Raw genomic sequence first — 14818 nt, forward strand, 5'->3', positions numbered from 1 at the left:
GGCTCAAACCAACGGTTTTCTTTGCTCTGTTTCTCTCGTTTGTATCTTAAAGCTTGATAAATCTCCTTTGTTTTCAGTGACGGGATACTAATATCGCCGACCAGCTGTTTAGACGCACTAAGCCCAGCATGGTGAACTTTAGTGAAATATAGTTTCTTAATCCGTTGCAAATGCTCAAGAAATTTTTATGGAATTTCAAATTCTAAATGTTGAAATAAGAAAAAAAAATCATAGTGTAGCTACATTTGTTTAAAAAAAAAGAGAAACAGTTATTCCTCTTCTGAAATATTTTGCATTCTGGGCGTAGGTCATTTGAACGATTTGTTTACACGACTGATACAAGTCAGAAACAAAACTACCAGTTGTCTAACGAAATACATTTCTAACTCTGTAGCCACTCACTTATTTCCCTTACTAACTTCATGAGTTTTACGGGACTTACAACACAAATAGGTCATATAAATGCCAAAGATTAGAGGTGTCACAAGAAAGTAACTTAAACACACACACACACACACACACACACACACACACACACACACACACACACACACACACACACAAACAAACAAAGTGGAGAGATATGGACGATAGATGTTTGATAAGAAAGAAGGAGCGAACCACAACAGAGCACCCACCAACCACCCAGTTTTAAGAATTTCAGTTTGCAAATATTTTCTGTACAAGGCATCGTTTCAGGGTTTGGTTTACATTTAACAGCCATGTCTTAATTAGCTCAGTTTCAGAATGATCGATTCAGAATTCATCAGGTTTAGCTCGGAGTAGACTTCATTCTTTAGACGGACCAGCTCATAAACCATTTCCGAGTGAGGATTTACAATATAACAGTTCATCGTAATTAGAGGTCGGAGTCTGATAGCCAAAAACTTTAGAAGGGGTAAGGGGTATCAATGGTTCGTCAGAAACCAGAGACGTTTTTTTGGGCGAGGATACGCTCTGTTTGATTAACGTTGGAATCGTAAAGAAGATCTTGTCTGTAGGAGGCGGTGGGAGAAATCAATAGTTGAAAGCAGGACGATCAACGGTGTAACGATTTGTAAAATCCGTTTTACACGCTGAGGGGGATATCGATCCAAGTAATACTCACAGACAACACACACAGACAACACACACACACAGACAACACACACACACAAGCATACACACACAACACCCACGAACAACACACACAGACACACACATGCATTATCGACAAAAGCACACACACAACCGCACATAGTCTATACACAGTCGAACATGTCTCCATGACGATCACTCCTAGAAACAAAAAATAACGGTACAAAAAAATTATCGGTACAGACAGATGGCCGCTATTGGCAGAATCTGCGTTATGGTCACTTACTAGACTTGACAAGGTGCACAGATGTTTCAAAATCTGAAATCTTCATTCTGTGTTATCGTTTCATTTTGATTAAAATTGTTATCTACCATAAGAGCATTGATTCAACATGCCTACTTCGTCTGAGGACGTGTTGGCTGAAAACGTTTGTTACTTGTAGCAAGTAACCCGTACGAGCTGGTTTTGAGGCCGAAATTGGATAGGGACAGCTGTGCACAGGTTAAACAAACAGAAAACGCGCAAGGGTGTCACAGAGCAGTGGCTGTTGTTAGTTACAGGTGGCCACCATGGAAAGGTAACCGTTAAGGAAGGTTCGAATATAATACACACACACACACACACACACACACACACACACACACGCGCGCGCGCGCACGCGCACGCGCGTACATACACGCACAAGGGAGGGGGGAACTCGTTGATCACCTGTGCACAATGGTAAGAATTCAAGAAGGCGCTTGAAAAGAAGTGCTTAATTCGTCCTAAGCTATATTTCATGAGATCCAAAGAGTTTGCCTTATTTGCAAAAGGATCTGAAATTGTTTTTTGTGCTCATTCCAATTGTTCAGTGCTCAAATGTCCTCGCTAGGTGGCAGGCAGGGGCAATAAACCCAAATGGAACATCGTCAGTCTACATAAAAAATCTCTCAACTTGTGCCCGCACAGCGTCACCTGAGACCACATCAATTGAACGTAGTTGAAATTTGCTATCAAACTGGCTTATCTCACACAAAAGTTCAAGAACCTAATGCTGATAAACCCCTCTTCCGAGATACGTCACTCTTGATCCACAAAAGGGTGGGGGGTAGAGGTTCCAGAGAAACACCTTATCTTTAGCCCGCTGAGTATATCAAGTTTCTGAACATACCTGCCACTGATCCTTTTACCTTCGTGGATTCGTATCGCTAGTGCCAAGGCATATGTCAATCTCGCAAATCAATACTGTACCACCAGGATGTCATCTTATCTTTATAAACTCTTATAGCGACCAGTGAGGGGGCAGGTGATTTTGAAGGGAAGGTGTGACAAATTCTGAATTCAGAGTAAAGATTCGAAACCAAACTGTGCGCCATAGTTGCTGGCTACTGATTACTCAGCCAGGTCATGATAAAGTCCGTCAGGAAGAGCATGTCTTCTGACTTCAACTTTAGTGACTATTAACTTTTCCTTGGACCATCTGCCCCCAAATATGGTTAATGTTCTTTTTTTCTTTTTTCTTTTCTTTCTAGGCTTTGTTCGTCCACAGCAGGATGTAGCTTAAAAATAATAAATATACCGGTCCACCATTTGAGAAACATTAAAATTATTTGATCAATTCAAGGAACTAATAGGTATAACAGAGAGAATACATGAAGAAAGACATACAGCAAATAGAAACTGATAACTATGAAGGGAGAGAGAGAGAGAGAGAGAGAGAGAGAGAGAGAGAGAGAGAGAGAGAGAGCGACAAAGAGCGAGATCCACAGGAAGAGAGAAACTGACTTCCTAGCAACCAACCATATTATTGTACAGAATCTTGTCATCACTCACCTAAGTCAAGGTCCAGGAAGCAGACATTTCCTTCAGGGTCAAAGGCCACGGTGTCAGGACTAATGCAGAGGGTCTGGAATAGGTCATGGCAGTCGTTGACATACTCCAGGGTCAAGCAGCACTCGCGACACAGCGCCCACAGTTCTTGCTCCTCTAGAAAGCGGCCTCGAGTCGCCAGAACCTCGGACAACGAGGCTGTTGCCATTTCTCCAGCGGACTCGATGGAAACGGGACTCACTGCGTCCGTCGCCATTTTGTTGCAACGTTGTCGTTGTTGCCCCAGCAAGTCTCAGGCTTGGCGACAAAACATTGTTGTTGAGGAAAGGGCTTAAGTTATCGGTTGTCTTTTTATGATTTTAGTATATCCATAATGTCTTTTCCACATCCCGTTTAATACGCCGTTGCTTTGATGGATTTAGTATTGCAGTGATGTCTCTCATTTCTGACGCTTGTTATAACTGCGGTGCGAAGAAATTGGCACATATTTTTTCGCCGTTCATTTCATGGACATCCACGATCAAGCCCACATTTCATCTTTCATGCACGTCCCTGAAACAAGATCATAAAAGGTATAAACGTCAGTGTAAAAACTGGAGAAGTGACATTTTATATACATGCTTGACATGCAAGGTGACAGCAAAAATTTGGTTCAGTTTCAGGAAGAAATAATGAATGCTCTATTAAAAACTGATTCACCGGATAAAGTCATCAATACTGTCCCTTGCAAACAACGAATTTTCACATATTGTATTTTGGTTGTTTTCCAGATATATAAATATTCCTGACCAAAATACATTTTTCCTGTTTTTAATTGGATGATACAGGAGGAGATAGTTACTTAGGAAACATTAGCCTCCCCCCCCCTAAGAAAAAAGCAAATATAACAGAAAAAGCTGAGCAATTTTTTTAAAACAACAAAACAAACAAACAAATAAACAAACAAATAAACAAACACACACACACACACACACAATAACGTCTCAAAGCAAAAAGAAACATCACAGACACAATCATCAAATTATGTCGAAAAGAAGTCCGCCTGCTTATCAATTAATGAATCTTTCGTTAAAAGCCGCCCTAACGGGTACTTTGTTCTCGAAAATCAAAGACAAAGGACACAAACAGCAGTTTCGAGTACAGCAGTCATCCTTTAATCAAACAAAGCGAAACCCTGTTCACCACACACACACACACACACGCACACACACTCACACACATCATCACCATCATCATTTCTACGAAACAGCTATAAGTATGTAAGGCCTTCCCTCTCACCTTAGCTCAGAATAATAACAAGGTCTATGACACGCAAGGATCACCAGAAGTAAGGGCTATCGAAAACTCCAGACCGCAAGTCTCAAAGGCAACAAAGCTTACAAACCAGGTGGATTAGAGAGTTGGTGGGATAAAGAAGATTAACGCAAAAAGTCAGGAGGCGTAGTTCGCGACTACTGTAACTAATAGCCATGCTATTCAGGCGGGTAAATCCTCGACTGGTAGGTGGAGCTCAAAATTTGTGGGCCGTTAATCATGTGCTATCAAAACAATCTAATAGAGACTTGTGGTACTAAAATTATACTGTACGTTTCTATTGCTACCATCTCTATGGTTATACTTTTCTAACACAAAAGACTTTTCTACCTTAACTATCGACTATCTATTACTCCTCTCTGCCTGAATAACCTGACGATAATAATATGTAGGAAGAGAGTAAGTTAGGATCGAACTATTTTAGTCTGTCTGTCTGTCTGTCTGTCTGTCTGTCTGTCTGTCTGTCTGTCTGTCTGTCTGTCTGTCTGTCTGTCTGTCTGTCTGTCTGCCTGCCTGCCTGCCTGCCTGCCTGCCTGCCTGCCTGCCTGCCTGCCTGCCTGCCTGCCTGCCTGCCTGCCTGCCTGCCTGCCTGCCTGCCTGCCTGCCTGCCTGCCTGCCAAACACACCCTCAATCCAGCAATCTACTTTATGGTCTTTCTGTTAGTCAGTCAGTCCTGTCTGTTTGCCAAAATTTCTGTTTATCATCTAAAGCTCCTCATCCGAGTGGGGGGAACATGACGTCGGAATGAACAGGGTTGTTCTTTTAATAAAAATCTAATATGGTTTGATTTGAATAAAGAGAAGCACAGTGACACAGCACCTCGCACATAGAGCTGGGGAAAAGGAAGATGAATAGACAGAAATAACAGAGTAAGAGTGAAAAAGTAGGACCTATCAGAAGCACCCTCTAACTGCCTGCTTAGAAAAAAATGAAAGACAGTATGGAATAAGAAGCACAAGTGGCCCAGGTAGTGCTGTCAAAGAAGCTCTCATCCTGAGGATAGTAGATATAACAGACTGTATACCGTGTTTTTCACACGTGCCTTGAATTAATAATTTTCGCGATTTAAAAAGAAATTTATGAATTCAAGTCGTTCGCACAACTGCATTGGACCACATGACACCGGGCGACTCAAACTAATCACAAATTCAAAACGTTCGCGAAAAACAAAAAGAGAAAAACTCGGAAAAAGAGCTCTCGAAAAACCCGGTGTAGGCCACCAGTCGTTAGACCAAATGGCAAGACCCCTGAAAATTCATGTCAGACTTGCATTATGGAAATACAGTGACACAGGTGGACTTTCCGTTTCCAGCGATATTCAAAGACATTGTCTATACCTGCGGGGTTCACAGGACGTCTGTACTGTAAGACATCGAATACATAATACCATAGTTCTTGTGGTTCTTCACAATCAAAGAAAAAAGAATAGTGTATATTACACGTTTACAATCAACGTAACTTGTACATTTTTGGGGTGACTGAATAGAAACAGCTTTCACGATGTAAACTATCTAGATTCTACTGCAGCCTGCCGCTCCTCTTTCTATCTGTATACCACTCTCTAAGTTGCGGTTATGTTTTGAAGAGCATTTAGTCAAAAACTTAGGAAAAACATAATGGAAACTTTACAAAACCATTCTGCCTTTCAATATTCCCCCAAAATATACACATATATCAACCCACTGGCAGCATTAATCTCCAGCACTATTATTATGGGAACAGTAGGCTCCCTTCAAAGGCACGTTTTACGTTTTACGTCTCTCGAAACATTTACGTCACAATTCTCGGTCGGTCGAACCGAGGGAAAAGTGGCGATCGTACCGATTCAAACGATCTGTTCCAAACAATGTTTTCTGTATCTTCATGCTGGTCCTGCTATGAACCGAGACCCATAAACCGGGGGTTCAAAAGACCACAAAACGTGAATATTTCGACCACTGCTGCCCGTGTTGTCGAGTGGCGTACTACGCTTGAAACACTGGGCCAAGATTTACAAAGAAAATGAGATTTGTTTTATGGTTCCTCGGGCTCTTTAAAATAGCACTTGATAATTTAGGACCAGGCAGAGGCAGGTTCTGATTCCCTGAGGACTACTTTATCACGCTGAAAATGAAGTAAGATTGAGATGTAACGACGAATAATTTATCACTTACCATAAATCGAAATTTGTCGTACTAGACCACGGGTACTGCAGAACAGAAAATCTACGAAACCTTTAAGTGCATGGGGCATCAATCCGATACCATAAGATATAATGCTACTCAAACAGGACTTTGTATCCTAATATATTCATCGACCGGTCAGAAACCCGCCGAAGTTGAACCATAAACACCCCAACAGCCCTGCTTGTCTTATACGTCAACAAGAGAACACATGGGCCTCCCAAGTGTACGTGTTTCATCAGTGTCAGCGGGCTGAACGAGTTACGAGAGGTCGGATGAATATGAGAACAAAAAGTAGGTGTTTCCCCATGGGTATAATTTAGGTCATAGACCGGCCGGGCTGATTCGACCCCCACCTCCACCCCCCTGTACCCTAATCAGGGCCAACCTGGGCTGAGAGCTAGACGCTCAGATCATCCCAGATTAAAGACGGAGATACTCGATAGAAATTCATTCTTCCCACACAGAAATTGAACCCAGGCTGATACCAAGGACTCCATTAGGGTAATAATTATTTGGTCAGGAAATGTAATGTTTTTTTTTCTCCAAACTTCTCTTTTCCATATCTTTTTTCTCTTTATCTTGCTCTGTCTTTCCTCTTCTCTATGAGGATGTTCATAGATAGACAGACAGACAGACTGACTAACTGACAGACAGACAGACAGACAGACAGACAGACAGACATAGCGATCGATCGATCGCGATCGACAGATAGATGGATAGATAGATAAGAGTCTGTGCAAATATGGGCAAGGGGGGGGGGGGCGTGGAAGGAAGCATACTCACGGTCGCTTGTGTAAGGGGAGAGTTCATTGCATCATGTGCTATGCATTAAGTTTGCTTCAACAAGTAACTTTGACGGGATTTTTATTTCGCACGCCATAATGTCGGTATAAAATAGATAGATGTTGTTAGTCTCACTTGGAAGTGAGAAGCGGCTAAATAATACTGTGAGCAAGGAATGTGTCAGTAAACATCCAACCAGCCATATTCATGACCCCCCCCACTCCACTAACCTGAAAAAACAAACAAACAACAACAACAAAACAACAACAAACAACCCAACAAGCATAACCACAACATGGAAACATTTTAATCATCAACATTGAACATTTCAAAACGAAAAAAACAAAAAACAAACACCCCGCCCCCTTTTCTCCCCAAGCAACGCCACCTTCGGCAAAACGGACCACCTTTTGGTAGGATATTTGTCGTCTAAGTAAATCACCGGCTTGCATTATGATGTGTTCAAGTATATATTGTAAAACAAAAGATTGATGGATCGGATCGAAAGATTTATTTATGTAGTGAGCACATTATGCGATTTCTGCAGTGTTTGATTTTTACATTGTTTGTGTTATTGTTTTATACAACGTCGAGTGATTTTTCTTCTTTTAAATCTGAAAGTGTATATCATATCAATCAACTTGCGAGAAAACGTTGGGTTAAAAAAATAACGGAGACAGACGAAATCAGTAAAAGAATAGGTAAGAAATAAAGCCCTACAGTGGCGCCCTCAAGATATCCATCCATTTTCCAGCTTATAATCAGTTAACCAAACATTTTTTAAAAACGGAGTTTGTGGTGTGTTAGGTCTTTTGTCGTAGTACGCTGACGATGTGAGGACGACTATCGTGTGGGGAAGTTATTTTTATTTAGTGCCGTATCTCCTTGTTTGTTTCAGTAGAGGGTTTACGGCGCTCGCAACTGCATTAGGTCATATGAGCGCCAGAAGTCTAGAGGTGTTACAAGAGAGTAACAAACATAAAAAAGAAGGAGGGGAGATAAAGACGATAGATGTTTGATAGGAAAGAAGGAGCAAACCACACCAGAACACCCACCAACCACCCACTTGTCGAATCTCCGACTGTCTACTGGGATGTTGTATCGTGTTTAGAATTGGTTGGTCCTAAAAGGGACGGCCAAAGCAGCCTGTCTCCAAAATGATGTTATTTGTATTTATTAGAACGTAAAATACTTACAACCAGTTTGATATTAAAAAATACACCAATATATGTTTTAAGTTTTAGCGCAGTATTTACTAACTGAGAGACAACATTTGTTACAAAGCAGCAGAGAGGAGTTAAATCGGTGGACAAGAAAGTATAATTTATCTATAAATTCGCCAACACAAACTTTTCAGTACATCAAATCAAACAAACTGGACGTACTTGAACGTGGCCACTTCGCACTGGAAGTGGCCTTGCTTCCCTTCTCCAAGACAAACACTCCGTGTCCCCAAGCCAAATATGGAACGGCTCCGTCATTCTGCTCCGATAAGAACTTAGTAGGGTCATCAACACAGCAGCTGATGACCACGTTACATCAAAGTGAACCCTTGAACACACACAAACGGCTAGGACAAGTTTTGAAAATTCCCGAAATAAGTTTTGAGGAGTTGAGGAGATAGTGGAGACGAGAGGATAAGCTGAGGCCCAGCCGAGGCCCAGCCGAGGCACAGACATTCATCATTTGTCTTTGTCCAGGGACACACGAAGCGTCAAATAGTGACGGGCTGGCTGCCTGTACAGGCGGACATTTGGCAGGTGAGTTGTAAAGTTAAAAAAAAAAAAAAAAAATTAAAATAGCGAGAAAGGCAGGAAAAGAAATAATTCGCTGCCCCAGAACTACAAATCTATCGTCTGAGTACTTAGTTTTGAGAACATTGACGTTTAAAAAAAAGGTGAGTTTCATAACTAGTCAAGCTTTTTCGAATGCAATTCTTTGAATATTTTGATAACGACTCAGAATAATCTTACGACTATGATAGACCAGAGGGAGCATTTGGTTTCTGACCTCACTGTCATAGTAAATCAAAACGGCCAAACATGTCAGATTGAACTTTGCAATTCTAAGGTATCGAATTGTCTTCTCTGTCACTTATTATAACATTTTCAACATTCAGTTAAGTTTTTCTTGATTTGTCCAGCCAGACAGTTTGATGGTAAAAGTCGCATGCGCCTATAGCCCCTTTGTTTGTTTGAAAGAATTCTTTAATTCCAAACAATTAACTATCCATAAAGAAAAAATAACGTTACAACGATTGACGTTCACTGGACTAATAAACATGGACTGACTTCACCCACATGTTATTATAATTATTGTAAATGTTTTACTCGCCTGTCGACACAAGTTGGATAATTCATGTAGCGGGTTACTTCGACTTTGTTTGTCAGTGTCAAACAAAGCTGAATGATGGGATATAACAGCTCATCAGATAGTGGTCTATACTTGAAGCAATAATCTTTTTTTTTTGTTCACGCTGGAATCGAACTCACGCTCAATTTCAAGACACCCGTGCTTCAGTTAACTCCTGACAGTGCTGCTATAAGCAAAGAAGAATTTTGTAGGCAAATCATGTATATCAATAATTAAAAGATCAATCTATCTATCTATCTATCTATCTATCTATCTATCTATCTATCTATCTATCTATCTATCTATCTATCTATCTATCTATCTATCTATCTATCTATCTATCTATCTATCTATCTATCTATCTATCTATCTATCTATCTATCTATCTATCTATCTATCTATCTATCTATCTATCTATCTATCTATCTATCTATCTATCTATCTATCTATCTATCTATCTATCTCGCAAATGCTCATGCAAGGGGAAATTGGCATTAACAAACAGAGAGACACACAGGAAGAAATGAGGATCGTTTCCACTCTTACACAAATCTTGGGTGCACTATGCCTTGAAGATGTTTTCAACCCCTCACCTCTCCAACCCCTCACCAGAACAAGCCATACTTAACTCAAATACAACCTCTCCAGAAATGCACCCCCCCCCCTCACACACACACACACACACACACACACACACACACACACACACACACACACACACACTCATGCACCACCTTATTTTCCTTTTATGACAACTTTGTCGAAAGTAAGACGGAGCAGGTTATGATTAGACATTATTTCGACTCTCTGGTTATGAGTTCATTGCAAAACAAGAATTCTTTTGCAATCAGATGAATGTTTGTCTAGAGGTACCGATGTAAGTACATACAAACTGAAAGCAGTAGAAAACTTGTGTATTTCAATCATCAAAAGACAAAATCCAATCTCGCTATTAAAAATCAAGACTGCGTGTAACCGTAAGCATCCAGCGATGTTTAATGTATTCTTATGAACGCTTTATAATTACCAGCTTGATAAAAATTATATAAAAACAAATGCATGCTCATGTCCTCATTAGGTATGTCAAATAATAACCTGTTATACATTTCAGAATGTTACCATCAAAAACACAGACGTGGATACTTCCCAGAGGCCGGGAACTCCTTTGCTCAGTGTGTTCTCAGAGGTGTTTGTCTGCCCCGCCAAGTGGAATGTTCAAAGATCAACTCCTTACAGCCAACACGAAACATGAAGGCCAAGTGAAGCATTCGCAGACAGCGCTTCCCTTCAGTAAAATGTTGGGACCTAAAGGAGCCAGGAGAATACCATACATAGGAACATTGCTGATGTTCAAACCCTTCAGTCCCTATACTATCGACACTTTTGACCGCATGGTGAGTTCAAAACACGATAAGTATGGTGCTATCTTCAGAATGAGGATGGGGAAGGAATACACTGTATTTACCGAAAACGTCGCTGACGTTGTGACTATATTCCGAACGGAAGGGCCCTACCCCAGAAGACGTCTCATGAATCTGAACAAAGTGTTCAGAGAGCGTAACAACTTGCCCCTCGCCCTCGGCGGACTTTCCGGGCCCGAATGGCATGAGCTTCGACGTCCACTGAACCCCCTTCTGAACAAACCACAGATGTGCCTGCATTATCTGTCTGCTCAGAACAACGTGGCTGACGATTTTGTCAAGAGACTGGGTGAGACTACGTTATCTCGGGAACAACAGTGCGAGGAGTTTTTCAAGTACGCCGCAGAGAGCATCGGGGTGGTTTGCTTCAATTGCAGGCTGGGCTTTTTGAATTCTGACTTGAGTTCTTCTCGAGACAAGCACAACTTACTGGAAGCCTTCAAAACAGTGATGCACTGTAATTATGTGGCTATGGTTGGTCTGGAGAGAAGGTATCAGTTCACAGAGCAGGATGAGTTTTACCAGCTGTACAGCCGTGCCATGAAGCTCATCGCTCATGAATCAATGCAGTACGTGGAAGCCGTGATGTCAGGATTAAAGGCCAAGCAAACATCAGGTAGCCAAACCATAGAACAAGAATCTGACTTACGTGCTTATATTGAAACAAATCTCCTGGCCTCTTTGATAGTAAACAGCAATCTTGAAATGAACAAAATCATCGCAATAATAGAGTCTCTGCTCGTCGTCGGCACAGATTCTACAGCCAAAAATCTCGCCGTATTGTTGTATAATTTAGCTAGGCATCCCGAGAAACAACAAAAAGCTGCTGATGAAATTATGGGTATTATGGGAGAAAACGAGCCCGTGACACCAAAGACAATTTCAGAAATGCACTACTTGAAAGCGTGCGTCAAAGAGTCGATGAGGCTGAATTTCCCTACTGCAAATGGAACCATGCGAATACTGAACCAAGACACGGTTCTCAGCGGTTATCTCGTGCCCAAAGACACCAACGTCATCCTGGGGATGAGGCGAATCGCTCATGACCCTCGATATTACCCAGATCCAGAGAGCTACAAACCAGAGAGATGGCTCAGACAGAAACAGGGCTCACAGACAAGACGAGACGAGGTCGTGTCGCGACAGGCCTTCACGTACCTACCCTTCGGCCACGGAGCGAGAAGCTGCATTGGCCGACGCTTTGCCGAGATGGAGATCCAAGTAGCCGCCGCTAAAATCTTACAGAAGCTGCAGGTGCGAGTTGACAAGTCTTACGAAGGCTTGGACCCTGTGTACACGCCGTTTATTACACCAAGAGTCCCTATTCCGTTTGTTTTTGAGAAGAGGAAAACTTAACCCATAACGACTGTGTCAGGAAGACACTTGGCAATCCATGATTCCACCAACATTTTCAAGTGCATAAACCTCAAACACAAAACTGAACCTCATATGCGGTCGTTAAAGTACTATGAAATAAATGTGCTAGTGTTCATCTTTTAAAATCGATAAGGCAGTGAAGCTAAAGAGACATAATGACACAGATTCTGTTTTTGTTTTTCCTAGTAAAAAACAACAACACTTGCATAGGTGGCCTCTTTTCAACCGAAGCCATCACTATTTGGCATCAAAGCACCGTTCAACCATTCGCAGGATAATAACCATGACAAATCTGGATAAATGATGATGTTTTGATTTAGAGTACCCCATCTGAACACGTAGATGCCAAACAATTAAAGCACAAAATTGGAAACATGCGATATACGGCCTTGTCATATGTACCAACACACCCGCAGTTGTGCGAGTTACGAAGAGGTGTACAAACGTTGTCGGTTAATCAGTGCAAAGAAAAAAAACAGTATTCATAAGCACAAATAACAGAGGGAGATTATTACGCTGGACCAACCGGTGGTGCCCTCTAACTGCGAACAAACACCAGCACAGGAGAAACATTTTCACCTGGATACTTAAATGGCAGATGTACACGAGAAAAATATGAAGTCAATTATCAGGCACTGTCGAGGTTGAAGGGTAACAAAATTATTGCAGCCACAACAAGATTCAAAGAGAGTCAAAAGGGTTTAATCTAAAGCAGACGCAAACGATAAAAACATTTTATATTCGCTCGTATTTTTGTTTCTATCTTTTCGTTTCATCTATGTCATTTAGTATGTCTGTTCTCGTCTTCATTTCCTCCTGTATAGCAGCCCAGCAAATATCAATGTTAGTAGTTTTGCTCATACCACTGGAAGACCGTTTTTAAGTGGAAGAGGCTGAAAAAGGAAAATGCTCTACTGTTTGGGTTAAGAAAAAAGAAATATAGGACTTCAAGTGCTGTAGAGGGAAAGTAGAAAGTGGAAAAGGGAGGGAAGTAAGTTGTGATAGAAATATCGTTTTTCAAGGAGGCGTCGGGATAGAGGAGAAACATGTACGTGGAACAGTGTAGAGTAATAATATCACTGACAACACTGAAGGAGAAAAAGACCACGCCTGGGCGGGCACCCACAAACCACCCAAGTGGGGAAAAAGGGGATGGGGTGGGAATTTCGTATACATATGGAAGTGTTAAGAGGAGAACAAGTAAACGCCCACGAACAAACTTGCTAATACTCCGACACATACCCAAAGGAGGTTTATCAAACAAACGAACACACACACACACACTCACACACACACACACTCACACACACACACACACACACACACACACACACACACACACACACACACACACACACACACACACACACACATGCGCGAAAACAGGAAGAGACGAGTGTTTAAAAAACGGGAAAAAGGAAAGAAAAAAAAAAGGGGGGGGGGGGGGTGTTCCTGGCTGCGTCACCTTCATGTCGATACAATTATAATATTATTGTTTTGGAATGACGAAGTCATATTTTTGTCGATGATACTCCTCTGTCGAGGCCTACATAATGCAGGAAGCAGTTCGGATACAGATCAAAAGATTGATAGCTTGACGGATAAATAAAATAGAGAAGATTTGTATCAACCAAAACTGACAGTGCGCGTTTCAGATATGACTCAGAAATTTTAACTTATTGCGACTAAACAGTATTTTCAAACCTAACCGAGCGACGGAGTACATTTTTGGACATAGATTATTTACTAGTAATTGCATATTACATGTACAGAGATATAATATTTCTCTTGCCACAGTTAGAGTTTGGCAAATATGTAAGGCCTAACGAGAAATGTATTTGAAATGAATGGAAACGAAAAAGAAAAGTGCCTACGTAAAGTCTTGCAAGTAGATTAGAGTATATTATTATTAGAATAGAGCAATATCTAGATACCAACATAAAGCATTTTACATGTTCCGCGAAATATTGACTCTATCGAAATGTTTCACATATTTTAAACTAGACTTAATTATCCTCAAGTTTAGTCCTACAAAGCAAAACAAGCTTACAAATACACAGACATAACCTACATGCTTACATATAGGACTAGAATTACAAAGATTAAAAAATTTTTTTTTTCAAAGGAAGCGAGCAGCAGCACTTGGAGCGAGACAAAGAAGAAAGCTATTTGGAATTTGATCGATATAACACTGATTTTCTGTAGAGCTGTGATTTCAGCTGGCTAAAGAATTTCTGCTGCAAGCCCATCGGTTCGAACAAAGAACTCTTTTCAAGCCTCGCTTGTCAAGAGAAAATAAACATTAAGATATGCAGTGACAAGTCAATTAAACAAGTCAGCTTGCTATGTACAGTTTAATTCACTAGAGGAAAAATCAATACAGAGAGAGAAAAGCTGCCATCGCACCTAACCCACCCAACGCCGTGGTGTTGCCGCTTCTGCTTCACCACAGTCATAACCACTTTTTCTTCTTCTTCTTCTTCTTCTTCTTCTTCTTCTTCTTCTTCTTCTTCTTCTT

The 14818-nt window shown here is 41.1% G+C and overlaps 2 protein-coding genes across 2 annotated transcripts in view; one reads left to right on the plus strand and one right to left on the minus strand.

Annotated features, from left to right (window-relative positions):
• LOC101848743 overlaps positions 1-14818 on the minus strand; it is a gene marked incomplete in the record, with an annotated part of 71704 nt that overhangs the window by 51769 nt on the left and 5117 nt on the right. The window contains 1 exon segment of the mRNA XM_013081422.1: positions 2891-3439. Within this exon segment, the coding sequence (XP_012936876.1) occupies positions 2891-3143 (253 nt within the window).
• On the plus strand, positions 10549-12653 carry LOC101848963 (cytochrome P450 27C1-like). Its single transcript, XM_005096520.2, has one exon. The coding sequence runs from the start codon at positions 10615-10617 to the stop codon at positions 12277-12279; it is 1665 nt and encodes a 554-aa protein (XP_005096577.1). The 5' UTR covers positions 10549-10614; the 3' UTR covers positions 12280-12653.

The sequence above is a fragment of the Aplysia californica genome, unplaced genomic scaffold, assembly GCF_000002075.1.
Source record: "Aplysia californica isolate F4 #8 unplaced genomic scaffold, AplCal3.0 scaffold00130, whole genome shotgun sequence".
Taxonomy (NCBI): Eukaryota; Metazoa; Mollusca; class Gastropoda; order Aplysiida; family Aplysiidae; genus Aplysia; species Aplysia californica.